The sequence below is a fragment of the Liolophura sinensis genome, unplaced genomic scaffold (assembly GCF_032854445.1).
Source record: "Liolophura sinensis isolate JHLJ2023 unplaced genomic scaffold, CUHK_Ljap_v2 scaffold_18, whole genome shotgun sequence".
NCBI classification, from domain to species: domain Eukaryota; kingdom Metazoa; phylum Mollusca; class Polyplacophora; order Chitonida; family Chitonidae; genus Liolophura; species Liolophura sinensis.
The window spans coordinates 342,012-358,768 of NW_027017957.1; the positions used below are offsets into that span (position 1 = coordinate 342,012).

At 37.9% G+C, this 16,757-nt stretch overlaps 1 protein-coding gene across 5 annotated transcripts in view; it reads left to right on the top strand.

Annotated features, from left to right (window-relative positions):
* The first annotated feature begins 3,920 nt into the window (after positions 1 to 3,920).
* Positions 3,921 to 16,757, top strand: part of LOC135481312 (uncharacterized) — a 120,399-nt gene continuing 107,562 nt past the window's right edge. For 3 of the 5 annotated variants that reach the window (XR_010445993.1, XR_010445992.1, XR_010445994.1), the window contains exons 1-3: positions 3,924 to 4,134; positions 4,318 to 4,418; positions 4,862 to 5,158. Coding sequence is in view for 1 of the 5 variants with exons in the window: in XM_064761154.1 (XP_064617224.1) it covers positions 4,334 to 4,418; positions 4,862 to 5,158; positions 10,469 to 10,590; positions 11,799 to 12,041 (747 nt within the window). In the remaining 4 variants the exon portion in view is untranslated. Of the gene's footprint in view, positions 4,135 to 4,317; positions 4,419 to 4,861; positions 5,159 to 10,468; positions 10,591 to 11,798; positions 12,311 to 16,757 lie in introns of those variants that run through there. The other 2 variants (XM_064761154.1, XR_010445995.1) reach the window with 2 other exon arrangements.

The following is a 16,757-nucleotide window of genomic DNA, read 5'->3' on the forward strand; positions in this document are numbered from 1 at the left end:
TAAACCCTGTACCTTGACCCAAACCTTTACCAGGCTGAAGTAAGTTATTTATCCCCTATTCCGGATCGACTAACTCCCTTGTGCCAAGATAAGCTACAAGTAACACACTATGTACACTAAATCAACTCCTCAAACTCGTTCAATCATTTATATCTACATTGTTGTGGGTTTCCAGGGGTCAATACGCCCCAAACAGGCAATAACGAAATTAGTGAACTAATAAGTTTTACATTTATTTATTGTTTATGTCCCGTTCCACAGTCGTATGACTGGTTCAATCAATTCTTAAGTTAAAGCCATAAGAATATAAATTAATAGGGGGCTTGCGTCACTAAAAACTTTTAAGTGAGTGTGGCTATATTCCTTCTCTATCGCCATATAACCAGGTAAAATTGACTCTGAGATAACTCTTTGTTGAAACACAGCCCTAGGAATTACTGGCTATTCCCATTCCGTCACCAATTCAATCGCCTCTTGGATACGTTTTCGGGTTTGTAGTAGTCACTAGGCCCCAATCATGATAAAATATTTCCTGAACCAGTACGTTTTGAGATGAATTACCCAATCTACCACCATCTACCGTCATCAGTCATAACATACTAGATTAGTCGGGGTCATCAAGGTGCACGAGGCCCCAGAATATCACATATTACATAAAATATAATATACTGAACCATCAGGCTTTAACGGCAATTTATCGATGTACTCTCATCATGACAGCATACAACTAGTAACCAATCAACTCTTTCACTCTTCTTCATACCAAAACATCCGTAAGAAGTTAGTGGGAGCTATACAGTTCTTATCACTCCTGGCTTCAAACAAGTTCACATACCGGTCAGACATGATTTCCGTGCTTTCCGATAAGTAGCACCAAAAAGAAATACCACAGCTAGCGGCAGGGAGAGCTTAAATTATTTGTGTCTTCCACATAACCACAAACATTATTCCTTCTTTACAGAAGAGACAAGCATTTTATAGCATATATTTCGGCGCTTCCCAATGTCACATATCTAAACATTCGTAATCTACCATATCTCCTTGAAAACTCAAAATAATTCTTATGAAAACAACATATACACAAACCACCGAGTATTTAGGATTCAATTATTATGTCCTGAGAAATACAATGGACAACCGTTTCAAATTTCTGTCTATTTCTGATATGCTTAAATTATCAGGTGGCCATCTAGGCCACAACATATGAAGTCTTTGAAAACATCACTGACCTATAAAACATGCCACTGACACGAAAAATAATTAACTGATTTGACAATGACCTTTGTCCGAAAATTCCAAAATGTTCGTCCTGGGATACAAAAGGCTGGGGTTTTCTTTCATAGCCATGGTCGTCAGGTTGATAATTAAATAAATTTCTGAATGTTTTAGCTAATGTCATTATATTACACGGCAATATGTTAGAATTTGTAAGGGTTAAATTAGTTTATAGTATTGCTGCTGTTCTGTTCTGTACATCTCCAGGACATTCAGGTTCATTTTAATGAGTAGGTGGTTGTTGTGTGTAAAATAGGTACAAAGACAGAGCGAAATTTGCACATTTTATGACAAATGTCATATGTGGATAGTCATAATCATAACCTCACTTGTCAACGTTTTGTCAACGTGTTGTCATCGGATTTTACTCGTACTTCTAGTCGACATGAACAATTTCAATTTATATAGACTGAATAAAAGTTTTGAATCTGGTGCCGCGTTACATGCATCCTTACTGTACATGTCTGACGAAGCCAAGCTGCCTTCTGCTAAATAACCGTTCTATTAAAGAAATCGAAAAGAAATGTCTGATGCCTATGTATGTTCTATGAACTGTCCCTCGAAACTGAACAGTGCGCGAAATAAAGACCTCAATATCGTCATTATGTAGAAATTTATTTTCATTCGCTTTAGGTGTTTGACATCGGTTACACACCTGGTAAGCTGTAACATAATAGACCCGAGGGCTAAATCCCCACCCCCCACCCCCGACTGTTGTATAACCGATTACCATGGGTAAAACCGGGACCAAAACACCTCAAGCTTAGGTGATGATCCTTACTTATAGAATAAAAAAAATTGTCCTGGTTTGTAGTGATCGGGAATTAACTCTCATGCCGTTTGCCTTGCATGGTTGTGAAATAGTGATTTATTTATTTATTTGATTGATGTTTTACGCCGTACTCAAGAATATTTCACTCATACGACGGCGGCCAGCATTATGGTGGACGGAAACCGGAAGAAAACCCACGACCATCCGTAGGTTGCAGACAGACCTTCTCACTTACGGCCGTGAAATAGTGAATTGTCAGCCTTGATTTTAGAACGTTAGTGTTGAGATATGCATCTATAAGTATAAATATACACTACACTGGGCCGTTGTTATTTGAGTGCAATGTGTACTATTCTGAACATAATACACATTCATGTTGGCCTACTTTTAGGTACAAACTTATCCCGGCGATGAGGCGAAGGATTAATATTTTTAGTTTACTTCCCAACAACAGAACAACATGTAATATCAGTCAACATTTCAGCATAATGAAGCTTGGCATTAAATAATTATTCAAATATTGAAGATTTTCACACGCATTCATGTAATTATAGTGAATGTACGAGACTCACGTATAACTGATAAACTGATACGACAACTGTACAAGCTTGTAAACATAAACGGTCGATAAAACCTACCTTTAACATCCAGAGTAACGCTGTCTGTCCTGTTTCCATATTGACAAAACCATCTGTACCTGCTCGTGTCTTCTGTGACGTTCTCTATCGTCACTGTGTAAACCTCTTCACCGTTGACGTGTTCACAACCCCCGGATAACCCGGCTGGTGGTGGCTGTAGCGGTACTGAGTCACACTGAACGGAGGTGTATATACGGGATGTTTTCTGACCATCCAAACGTTTCCAGCTGAGAAAAGATGTATCAGTTCTTTGTCTGGTTACCTTACACTCCAGGGTAAATGGACGACCGGCCACGACATCACCTGGTGCTGTGATTAACTGTACTGAGTCAGCTGGCTCAAATCAGAATATAAGAATTTCTCTCATTGAAAGAAAACAAACCATAATAACCCTTACAGAAGAAACTAAACTGAATATCAGATAGGCATAGACGAATAGGCATTTTGCACAGGCTTTGTGTCTTTTCTTGTCTACAATACCTACTTAATTCATAAGACACCTCGTTCCAGTAAACAACGACGGCGAATGATGAGCACTAGCACTGTATGGAATCATGTCAGAACGTTTAATTTAGCACAAGCATTCCAACCTTTAATGTGCAACCTGGGCAGAATGTATTATTTTCATACGACTACAACGTACATATAACGTGTGGTATTAAAACAAATATCGGTGATGTGTATATGCTGGGCTATTAGATATGTAGACTAGAAACACTGGTGATCATTTTGCTAACAATAAGAAATTCAAACTTTCTCCATAGAATATAGCAGTGTGAAGTTGAAGCAATACCATAATTATCAACAAATATACCTGCAAGTATGTATGAAGTGATAAACACGGTCACCACGAATTCTCTGAGCATCTCGTCACAAAGTCGTGTATGTCTCCACTAAATCCTCCAGAAAAGATCCTGTCATACTATGCCTTCAGGGAAAAAGTGTCAGTCCTTCTTAAGGGAAGTAACTCCTGTAACCGTTTACAATTTTCCGAGAATACGTAAATCTTTCATACAAATATATTCCGTAGAGAAGCTTGTATATAAACTCATATCTAAAATTATGACTAGTTGATGTGTTTTACACAACAATAATAACTGTAAACGCTGAATCCCTTTACATAACGAAACATAACATAACTAGTCTCGTCGTCATATGACTGAAAAGTCGTTAAACTCACTAACTCATAACTTGTCTTTGTCCTGGGTTCTACGATTAATCGGAAGTCGAAGTAGAGCGCGCATGCCCTCTCCATCTATTTTCTAGCACACTTGACTGGTTATCATTTCAAAGTTGATTGACTGAACAGACGAGTTTCTCGTGAGAACATAAGGATTGTTTTGTATGAGACAATGGTGACCACTGCTGTGGGTATTACTAAACTTGAAACTGGGCTGAAATGAGGCGGCTGTAAGAGTGAGAACGAAGGCCTATAGCTGTATGACACAGGTATGATATCCACTTATCTGTACACTTGCTGCTTTTTTGCCAGTGTTTATTTCCATTGTGAAGAAGTATCAGACGGACTGTAGATATACTCTCGATGTATTGCATAAAAATCGATAAAACCTTCATTTTACGACCAGCTGGTTGCTTTGTAAAAGAATGATTTGTCTGTGTTTATTGTTCAAGGTATCTAAGACCCGATATGTCTATCCCGAGATCATGGACGAGGTTTCTGTCAGTTTTTCTGACTGAGTTTCTGCTTCTCCTGGTGAAAATAGATGCTCAGTGTAAGTCTCCTATTTTGATTTTCTGGATAAACACTAAATGTATATTGTTAAAGCTTGCTATTCGAACAGACTCTTTATTGGAGAATGTTTTGTTTTAGTCACGAAGGAAGCCTATCCCAGATTACGACGGCAGAGGAAGCCAACATGAGCTAAGTATTGATGAGAAGCCCCTCGGGCGCCATGATCTGTGAATGTTTCTCTTCGCTCATGTGCATTGCTCAGATAATTAACCCAACTGGCCTGTCCCAGATTTAAAGTCATCATTGTTTTTGAGAGAGAGCTGTCAACACCTGTAAAACTCATTAGTATTGATAAGAAACATTTGGCCATGGAGCTCAGATAGGCACTTCATTTTTTTTCTTTTGGATTTTTGACATGAATTTCAGGAAAACAATTCATATCTTTCTGTTGTTTTTTTTTGTTTTAATTTCCATGAATTACAGCCCTTGAAGTAAGGACAGGAGAATGTAGCAGATTTATTGGAAGTCAAATAGAGATGACTGGCAAGTACAATTCACTTCCTGGAGATCCCACGGAATGGCAAAGGCCGGATATTACTGGCATCGGGACATGTCAACCGAATGTTTCCTGTACACCATTTCTGCCAGGATATAAAATATATTACAACAACTCTGGTCTAGACTACACGTTATTAATAACAGCTGCATCTCCTATTGATGAAGGACTGTGGGAACTAATAGATGGGGTAACTCCACTCTCCACTTCCCTCACCTTTACAGGTAAGTAACATGGACACTTGCTGATCTAAGAAAAACAAATCAAATTACTGCCATTGTCAAAATGTTAATTAAGTGATCAGTGCTGTAATCCTGTGCAAACTATTGGTTAAAAATGAGATTGTTCAAAACAATGAATTTTCGACAAAGATAAAGCACAAATTTCTCTCTGCTCTCCGGGGTCAACAAAAGAATTTTACCCGGCATGGATTATGTGGAACTAGATTGGTATATAAGTTTTCTTATGTTTGGTCAGAGCATGACGTTAATAAACAGATACCGTGGCTACTAAAAAGAAATCGATCGTTTATGAGGTAAAGTGGCAGGTGGTACATGTACATGTCCCTACGTAGTGAGTAATTTTCGATTGCCACTGGCCGATCAGACGGGTTAAAATGTTAACATACACTTATGACAGCTGCAGGACACACCCACAAAGGGTATGTGAATCACACTGGGAGGTGGGGGGGGGGGGGGGGTGGTCATATACCCTGCGCAATAAAATTACCGCGCAGGATTATAATAGAAAGGATAACTCAGTTGCCTATTGTCGCCTGCAGGAGCTGTCTGTCGCTAAAAATAGAGGATAACGTCCAAGTGTCTCAAGGCGGCAAGAAGCGATTTGCATCTCATACCAGTGAAGAATTGTTGAAAAAAAAAATGCCAAACTTATTCCATAGTCGATTAAATTGTGTAATTCAACCGCAGCGAGAATATTTCGCGAATACCTCCTCCCCCCCCCCCGCCCCACCCCAAAAAACAAATTGTGGATTTTGAGGCATACGACCCCGTGAGTGTTAATGAGGCTTTACCGCACTGTTACACTCACTGTAGCAAAGAAGGCGGTCTTCACTACGTACAAATTCCCTAAAATGTTTCCGGTGTGGATTAAATCGCTATCTAAAAGCTTCGCCCCATTGTAAGAAATTTGACATCATCAGGGATTTCATTTCAAACATATGTCAGTAAACTGCATCCCGATCTGGACAGGCTCTGGCATCATTTCTAGATGAAGAAAATGTCTGATTTACCAGGAGACCACTTGAAAAGTGCACTATATCACCCTTCATGTCCAAACTAAATGAACATTGCAACCTGTCCCAAATAAATACCAATCACACCATCCGTGCCACAGGGGCCACAATACTTTCAACGGTTCAACTTCAGCTCGTCACAAATTATGGTGGTCACGGGTCACAAAAGTATGTGGAGCCTTGCTGTGTATCAGTGTGTATCCAAAAATGAAACATTAGTAAGTGGGAAGCCATGACTGCTGGTATGTTATCAACAAAACCTAGTGTGCCTATCTCTGGAATTCAACCTCCTTTAAACTTCCCGCTACGGTGACTGCCAGTTTATCATCAACAAAGCCTACACCATCTAGCTCTGTCATGTAACCTCCAGTCATACTTCCCGCTACTGTAACTACCAGTTCATCAATTCATCGATTCATGATTCTTTGGCGCATCATTGTTACGTAATTGAGCCTGAAGAGTTGAACTAAAGTCATTTTTGTTTGTGACGCTGCATTTCATGGCGCGTCATTGTCACGTCACGTCACCATGCAGCGCCGTCTGTATGCGGTATGACTTGAATGATATTTCTTAGCTCAGCTTTACCTATACTCAAGAATGGCTTTCTGTTTGATAAATACTGTATCGTTATCCACGTGTTTAGAAGTGTATATGGGGATTTAAACCCTAGGTGTGAATTTTTAACCCTTCTCCGCCGCATAACTTATAATGTACTATAGACTTTATGGGTAACTTCTTTATAAGAGATTAGGTTTGACAAATTTATCAGTTGAAATTAGATCCACGGTTCAGTTTATTGGCCGCTCTAAACGACGTTTGGTGAAAATGAAGATTTGTTTGAGTCCTATCGGGGCATTTCTGAGGTGGTGAAAATTTCCACCGGTTTACCAAAATAGTTCCAGTTTTAGAGTGTACTGCCGCAGTATGTTTTTGCTTTCTATTTTGGTATGTAAACGCCCAAGGCATCGTTGTTGTGAAGCACAGTGTATAGTTCATAAATTACTGGCCAACTTAGGTTATTTAAATATATAATTGTGAACTGCATTTGTTTCTCTGGCGTAACATTATTGGGTTGTAGCTGAACAGATATCAATAAACAGTTGTTCCTTTCTGTATCGACTATGGCAAACAGCATATTGTGCCCTCAGAAACCCATCTTGATGGATTTGGCAAGTGATAACGGCTCTCCATTGGAAAGTTTTTGAATCCTTTTACCGTTCTGTTTTTCTCGTTTGCGTGAATAATCATGTTCTGATACACTGTATGGTCGAATAATTTTGTTCAATAAGACAAAAAAGATTAAATGTTAGAATTCGGTAAAATTAAAAGCCACAAAGGTGACATAGAATCTGGCAATTCGTCTCGTACTTATCCAATAATCACACTTATGAAACATGTTTGAAGTTATGTGGATCTCTCTATATAAGGGACATTTTTCATAGTTAAATTTTTATATATGTCAACTTCACATGTCGTATTATCAGGTACGACGTTGTCCGTCTCTCTGTCCGTTCGTTGTAACGACGTTATCGCAACATAGGTCAAACGTTTTCAGATAATGTTTTCATATGGTTTGCTGGTTTACCTGGAAATGATTTAGGTGATTGCGCAAACTGGACGTTTTACGATCAACCGACTTGTTTTAACAGCAGTTAAGTTGTCCTGGAAAGCGGTTCGGCAGAAATGGGAAATTTAAACTAGAAAACCATGCATGGGGCTAGCTCAACCTTTTATTGGCTTGTATGAGTGAGAACTAGACAAGTGACAAACCATTAATTATTACTTTTCTCGTCACCACGTCTGCCTTACCAAGTAAGCAAACTGAATATATATCGTGTCATATTTATGGCTAGCGTGTGGGAAATGGCTTAAGCGCCGAAAAACGGTCTAAACGGGACAACATGTACCGGCCGGTTAAGGTAGATTGATATGAGGCCGAATTTTAAACAATCTCATGCCAAATGTCAAAGACTGAAGGTTCTACTTTCTCCCAGTTATACAATTTATTTACAAAATCTTTACGTCTTGAAAGGACTATCTTCTTATTAGTTCTCATATTTATCTTTCTCAGCTCTCTAAAGTTCGGACCTCTCACTAGCAGACTTCTTAGATAATTATTGTTTTAAAATATCAAGGTTACCCGTCATGAGATGTTGATATGGAGAGTGAAGTCTGATGATTCAGTCAAAACTGTATCTACCAGATGTATAAGCAGACATCTCAAAATCTTTAACTGTTTGCGGACATCATAGCAAACCTCTGGATCATTTAAATCAATACCTCTATCTAGGTACTTTGATTCTAGAAATTCTAGGAATTTTTAGCAGTATGAACTGTTCTGACTTGATGGTACAGTCGAAAACAGGACATGTTTCGCCATACACGGATTACAGAAAGTGTATAAGTGGATGCTACTTCCGTAGCTATTTTACCCAGTATTTTAAGAGGAAGTGCATATAGTACTGTGCATAGAGCATGCATGCTATTAGTTGTTGTAGACAAACCTACCAGACAGCTGACTGTTACACGTATGTTACCATGAGCTTCCTCCTGCCATGGCTGCGTTGATTTCTTTGACGGCTCCGGTGTGAACATTTGGTTGTGTTATGTTAGAATCGTGCGGCTGACTGGATGTCATGTTGCCAGTCCTCATAACATTGTCATTTAAGCCATAATGAACCACGCTCCATCATCCAAAATAAATCAGGTTCCCGGATTTTCCGTTCGTCATTGGAAACGGTATCCTTTGGAGAGGGACAAATCGTGTCTATTATTTGAATCCTGAAGTGATTCCATCCATGGTATGAAGGAGAGAAATGTTTGCTCATAAGCAACTGTGTTTTTTTCTGGGCTGATTCTGTGTGGCCATTTACCGTAGATGTAATTTCTGGGTCGTTTTTCCAACATACTGCTGACCGCACCTTTTGCATGAAAACAAATGAATGTAATATTATGACAGATCTACCTCCTTTGTTTTAAACACAATACGTGCGAGATGGCAGCATTCTGCACTTGGTGAACTAGCGGTAGGCGGACACGTGTGACCTGAACTGAAGGTTTACTGGTCAACAACTTTTCATCAGCTAGTCATCGCTGATTTTCCTCGTATCAAGGGTTATATCAGTTCATCTTGAAGACGGATCCACTTTATCACATCATGGAGGTACATATGTGGACCATTGCAAGTCATAAGTTGGATATTACACACACAATAAGGGGGTAACTTAAAGCAAATGTTTGAGCAAATGTCCTGTGGTTTGCACTCTTGCATCAAGGTAAAAGATTATCTGAGTGGATTTGCTGTTATAGTTATATAAGATATGGCAGATTATTTCCAAACTTTCAATAACTATGTTAGGTACACGTTTGTGAAAAAGTACGTTTTTTGAATCCTAGCGACAAGATGAAAAATGTACAGTTATGATAGATGAATATTCGAGTGCACTACGGGTAGTAATTCAATAAATCAACAAGGAGACATGAATGAAAACACAATTCTGAAGTCTCCATTTTCATTCACTTCATTGCAGTAATGTATAAGAAAAAAACAAAAATGTATGAGTGTTGATTGAAACAGGTGTTGTTTTTAGTGCAGTACCATTTTAATATACATGTTCACGATAAATTCTTCAAAAATATGGTTGCGTCGTAGCATGGCAAGTATAAATGAGTGAAATCAAGAAGCTTGCCCTGAGAACGAGCACTTCTGTTGCAGGTCTGGTTCAGCCAGGGTCAGAAGAGAAGCCATTTAATCCACTGCCTTACAGCACATTGATCTTCACACCATGCGTGCGGCGAATAGCTTATAATATTGCAGTTGCACTGCGCAATAACCTTTTGGCTCACGGGTTCTAGTTATCTTTTCATAGTTTTGTATGATGTTGACATCTTGGCAATTGCCTACATTTTTACGTCTGTATAGCATGATTCAAGGATGTTCAGTATATAGCAAAGCTTTCAGACATGAACCCTTCGTGAGCAATTAGAAAAACAACTGGACTTAGCTCTGTAAATTATCTTGTTCGATTGCTTTATGTCAAGGAATTTGAAATTAGGAAATTCTAACAAAAAATTTAAATTTGTGTTAAAGAACTGTTAACCCTTTGAGGTCACATAAAAATTATCAACCAATAATCCTTTCACAAAACTTATAAATATGATTTTTTCTGAAACGATAACGCTAATTGCCTTGATGAAACATAATTTAAATTTTTAGTACTTCCTCACTATAAAATTAGTGGGTAAATATTCATAACTGTTGTTTTGTTTGTTTGACCAGCAAACCTTACAGCAGTAAATGTGAACTGTGCTGCCATCAACACCAGCAGTGGTTACACGGAGTCTGTGACATGCACTACAGAATGTGTAGAAGACGCTATAAGCATCTCCTACAATCTTTCGGTATGGTAAATGACTTTATTTATTTATTTATTTTTTTGATTGGTGTTTTACGCCGTACTCAAGAATATTTCACTAATACGACGGCGGCCAACATTATGGTGGGTGGAAACCGGGCAGGGCCCAGAAGAAACCCACGACCATTCGCAGGCTGCCGCAAGACCTTCCCACATACAGCTGGAAAGGAAGCCAGCATGATAAATGACTTTAAAATAAGGCTCTAACATGTATGTCGATTTCATCATGTGTCACTTTTGTGTTTTTATCTACTTATTTGTGATATTGTTTACGCCTTAAATAACATTTTGCAATAATGCATCCAAGCGTTTTGTTCTAATAATTACAACCCTTTTTCGAACCAGTAAATTCCACAAAATTAAATGTAATTTTTTCTGGACAAAAGTAACACAGATTTAGTGTTCTGTCTCTTCTTTGGTCACTTACTTCATTCTCTACAAGACAAGCTTGATGAGAAAAGGATGTATTTTATCCACAATGTTGACTTATTATTGATCATGCATTTCACTGAATTCCAACCAGTTGGTAATAAATGACACAGTAGATAGGCTTGGTGTCTGACTGGCTCGCAAAAATAAGAAGAGTAAATCATGTGTTACAGTATTATTTTTTATCAATTATTTTTGAAATTTGACGACATCCATCGAATATTATTAGGACAAGTGATACATGCCTTTCGAGACCAGTGACGTAATAAATTGCAAATATATTAAACCCTTTTTTACCTAATTTTACTTAAGTCACGATGCTAGGGTGCGTGAAAGTTGCTTTCCATTTAAACATTTACACTTAGAATAAAAATGTAGCTTTGGTAAGCAAGAGGCCAGCGTTCATGGGCTGTACACATGACTATTCGCCGACTGTCACACTGTCGGAGCTCCTCTTAGTTTTAGTGCGCATAGCCTTCTGTTTGGCGCCTACATGTGCTCTGTGAAAACTGGTGGCCAAAATGCAAATATGCGTCATTTTGTGTACCAGCAGTACACAAATTGTATAATTCAGGTAATACATCCACAGTGACGTGCGCATTTATGTGTGTACCGCTGATATGCATGTCATTTGTGGGTGTGGTACATGAATCACACAATTGTTGTTTGTGAGCACTACAGTATAGTAATACATGATCGCATGCTAGTACTCTATAAACAGGTTTAATTTTGTCTATTTTCTGAACAGTTCCATTTCATTTTAAGGCCAACTTGCCTACTACTCAAACCCACAGCAACAGTACAGGGTGCCCAACTGGGGCTCGGTATTCCTCCACGATCCCTCTCGACAGCAACCTACACAGCGGAATCTCGGAACTGTGTTACATATTGTCCAGCGGAAACTGTAACCATACACAGACCGACCATTGCATATCAGTTGTGATACGTAAGTATGATGGTTTTAGTATGACCTGTCGCGTATTGTACTTTGTGTCTAACCCAGTATAGACATTATCTTTATTTGTTTTGAAACGGAAGTATACCGGAGACAGAATTTCTACTGTCCTAAGTGCCCAATATGTACACAATAGAAAATCAATTATGAAAACATGACTCTCTGGAGCTAATAGATACATGTATCAGTTCTGTTTTTGATATGAACTGACAAATTATTGCCCCCTCATGAAGAGAATGGGTATATAGTCATCGCTGTTTATGTGGACTTAGACATGGGTCAGTGCATTGGCCCAGTTTGCTGCTTTCTTAGAAATACGAGATAATCAACTTGAGAAACTGATTCATGCACCGTTCTGTTTGAGTGATCACAGGTGAAGTGCATAGTTTTGCATATTTAATGAATTTCATGATTTTCATTGGTCATCGAGCTCCTGCTGTGAAAAATCGGATAAACTTGAAGACGAGTTGCATTCGGACAAAAGATGTGCATATGTAATAACATGTTTGATTCTGATGGATGAGCGCCAGGTTTTCTGTAATTTGCCCACATCATGTAAAGTAATATCAGAAGAAACATAAAGCTCAGAGGTTATATTGTGTGTTCAGAGTATGGGATATTTCCGACCATATACGAAACTGTCTTGATCCGTTGCATATGTAATGAATCCTGAGCCTCAAGAGTAAAATGGTTGTGACAATACTAACTGTAAATATTGTGTGCAGGATCTGTTTGAAAACCATACAGTTGGCATATCTAACGAATTCCTGTATTATTATAGGCCGCTGGTCCCTGAACAAAACTTGCTTCTAATATCTATAATTTACTGCTGTAAATATTTTGATACATGTACAGTGTTGAGTTCAGGTTGACAATTTGATCAACAAAGTCCTGATTCATCTCTACGTCTCGAGGTTTTGTTTTTTGAAATGACACAAACATTGTTTTGGCTTGTCCCTTACACCATAACTATCTCGCTGTGCGAGATAAATGCCCGAGTTATTTTTTGTTACAAATGACTAAATATATAGTTTGCATGACTCTATGGTTCCGTACTGCTCCGTACTTACGGTATAAATCCAAAGTGTATTTTATTTATTCCTTTTGGAATGACCAAGAAAGAGTTTTTTGCATGTCCAAATACGGCTCCATATTCTGCTTAGGTTTTATGCATTTTTCATTTTTATTTTCCTTGTAAGTGTTTATAAACAAGTTGATTCGGATGTATATTTGCCATTACATATATGTCATTCAGATCTAACATTATATTTATTACGTGCGACTGACATACATGTAATTACGCGTAAAGCAGCAAGGTGTAGTCGTGAATTGTGTTATAGTAAAAACCTACTTGAAGTGTAAATAAAGTTATAACTTCTAACGTCGGGTTCAATTCTACATAATGTTACTCACCATCTTAAAGAGACACTGGCAGAATCCACATCAACCACAGAGCTAACGACACTAACCAGCTTTACTACTGATGTCACTTTCACTGATTCGGTTCAGAGCACTGCTAATCTAACCCTTGACACTCCTGTTTCTGACAATGTCGTTAATGGTGGCAAGCACGGTCGGTGTAGATTTCTTAAGTGACAGGTACACCTGTTGCCAACCCTAAGTGTTTTTGCTGTGCTCATTTTCGTATTGCATTTGTACGTTGCTTTTTATTTGCCAACCTGTTTATTTGTCATAATTTATTTACTTGTTTTTTTCCACCACAATGCTGGCTGTCGCCGTCATATAACGGAAATATCCTTGAATACGGCGTAATACACCAATGATTCGCCGATAAATGCTCTTGACGGTTACTGGATTATTACATTTTTAAATATTACATGCTGAAAGACGTTCTTCAAAAATCGAGAAAGTAGATGTTATAGTGTGCATAAGCATTTAATGAAATGTTGACTGTTATGTTGTACTGAGGCAATTGTGCTTAACGCAAGCCATTTATTATAAGCTGCTTCAAAACAGATTAGAGCATCATTCATGTACTTTTCGCCATTAATATGTGCTTCAGTGCTTGTAAATCTCTTTTATTTGTTTTATTTTTTTTCATTTAAATTATTTGCCTCAAAAGTATGAACTTATTAATGTTAGTTTCGTTAATTAGAACGTGCTAAAAGGGAATTTTGTCGAACATTAGATGTGCTAGATTCGTGTCTATTAAGTAATAGCCTCAGAATTGTAGGCAGTTGCCCTTGGAAACGATTTGTTGCACATTCTTCAATTTTAATTTCGTCTTTTGTGAATGTGCATATAAAAAGGTTGTAAAGCATAAAGTATAATACATTGGATCGCACTTGCAATAAAAAAGATAATTCCCTTATTCCACGATGCAGAGTCGCCCAGTTTAAACAAGATACTCAAAGTGCAAAACGTGGTCAGTTTTGACTGAAGTTATATGAATGTACCCAAAGCCTCTTAAAGTGTTATTTTTCAACAATCATGAGAGAAAAAGTTTGACAAGGGCTTTTACAACATGGCTACTCGTAAACAATGACCGTCAATGCTATTTCCCTAATGTTGAGGTCCATCGTCTCTGTTTTCCAAATTTTAAAAAATTAATATTTTTCTGTGATACCTGTGCCGTATTTCTTTTTTTTCTGTGTACATGTATATATAGAGGTAGTCGTTATGTTCACTTCAAAGCTGTACAACCTACGTGTACAAATAACTGCTTACAGTAATTTTGGACCAGCTTAAAAATTAGTTGTGTTGTTTGATTAGTAAACATGCATGCCGGGTTTTAACGATCAATGGGCTTTCTTCACAGCCTACGACGAAAAATATCCCTCCTACAACAACAACAACTACTTGTAAGATTTTGTTCTTAGCGGGTAGTGGGTTTATTAATACAGCACAACATTTTACATGAAGATTATATTGAGAAATCAACCCAAAGCAAGGTGGCCACCACAATTCCCATTTGTAATGTCTAGGTCATTCAACATTACTTGTATGTTTGCAGGCTCTACATTTGTGTTAGTATGGTAACACAAGCTCTCACTGGGCCCTTTTATTAGGCTGGTTATAAAGTTCTACACAAACAACCCAGTAGCAAGCCAATGGTCTTCCCGTGAGTTGCTTGTTGTGCGTGTGAGGAATAATCGTCATATGGTGAATGTTTCAGTCTCATGGACAACTTATACAAGGACCAGTGCAAACAATTCTGCCCTCTCGACAGATAGGACTGAAATGCTGGAAACCTGCTAGAGGTGTGCTTCAAATTAGACAATAGCAAACCACTACAGAACTTCACACTCGTTGGTTCTGTATGCGTACCAAAGACTAGACGTTCTAGTCTTTGCAATTTTCATTATGGCCCATCATCCTCACATTCCCTGGACATTTGTTTAATCGATGGCCTGTTGACAAACAAGGGTAACTGACTGTCATTTACCTGTTAAATGTTTGAACCATGCTATTCACTTGAATGCTGAACAAGGCTGTCCTACAACAATTTCCAGAAGCATCTATCCCTTCTTAGCCCGTTACAAGGAAAACTCCATCGATATGTACAAGCAGTAGTGAGGCATGTACTTGGTTTGAATCAGAGGGGCTAAATATCTCATCCACCGTCTTAAAAGTTAACTTCAAGGATGTATATCCTGTGTGTCACTCTGACTCCTTTGCTGGTCATTTGTTCTGTTTGATCACGAGTCTAATGTGAATAGTCTTAATTTCGAAGGTAAGTGTATGTGGTTTGAAACAATATCATTGAAAACGTAACTTTCTGTAGATGTATTCTTACTGGAGAGTGGAATTTTTTGACGGGTAAACTAAAAGACAAATCTTATTGTCAAATCTTTTAAATTATCTTCAGCTCCTGTAAAATTACCTAAAATACGGTTTCTTTGATTCTATATCAGTCACTTAAATATCATAGATATTTCTCAAATCGCAAATAAGAAACGGAGAGCTGTGAAAAGTCCTTTGTGTATTATGCAACTTATTTTTGGACTATTTTGGCATTTCACCCATAGTCCCAAATACAAGTAATAGTTACAGTATCTTTCAAAATGGCTGATACAAAAAACTTTCATGGGAAAACGATAGTTATAATAACAACAATATCATTACCAACAACGATAATACAAAGGCCTTTTTGAGAGGATACAAGAAATAAAAAGATATTACAAGATATCATTTAGAGTCGGGTAACTTGTATGGGGTTTTCTATATGGATTCCGTATGTAAATAATACGTGTCGTATAGAATGGAGGTGGCTAAGGTATTAGCCAAACTACGATAAATATTAGACTGTAGATCCCCTCTCTGTCACTGTGAGTGAGGCCTTGATAACGATAAACTTTCCATCGCGCACGTGTGCCGGTTTATGCAGTCAAAGTTTTCCTCCACTAATATGGTACTTGCCTGCACATACAGTATATACGTCTCTGTTCCTTAGTAATTGTATAAAAGTTCATCAGAAATTCTTTTCTTAAGAATGGCCCTAAACAACTATCAAATAAAGATTAGTTCTTGTATTTGAAGCTTTCTGTGTTGATGTTAGCATGTGTATTGTATTTCCTTTCCTTATCATCTCCTTTGCTATGACACACGCACAAAACTAAATATCTGTGTTGTTGATAAGCTTGTACATATATGTAAGTGTGTGGGGTTGTATTTTTGCCAGCTTCGGTATACGTGGTATGTAAATCCCTATAGTCATGATTTTAAACTGCATAGAAATACATTTCTCAATCCTGTCTTTGTTCTTAAACCTGACGTCATTTTACACTAGTCACCTTTGATTTCTCACA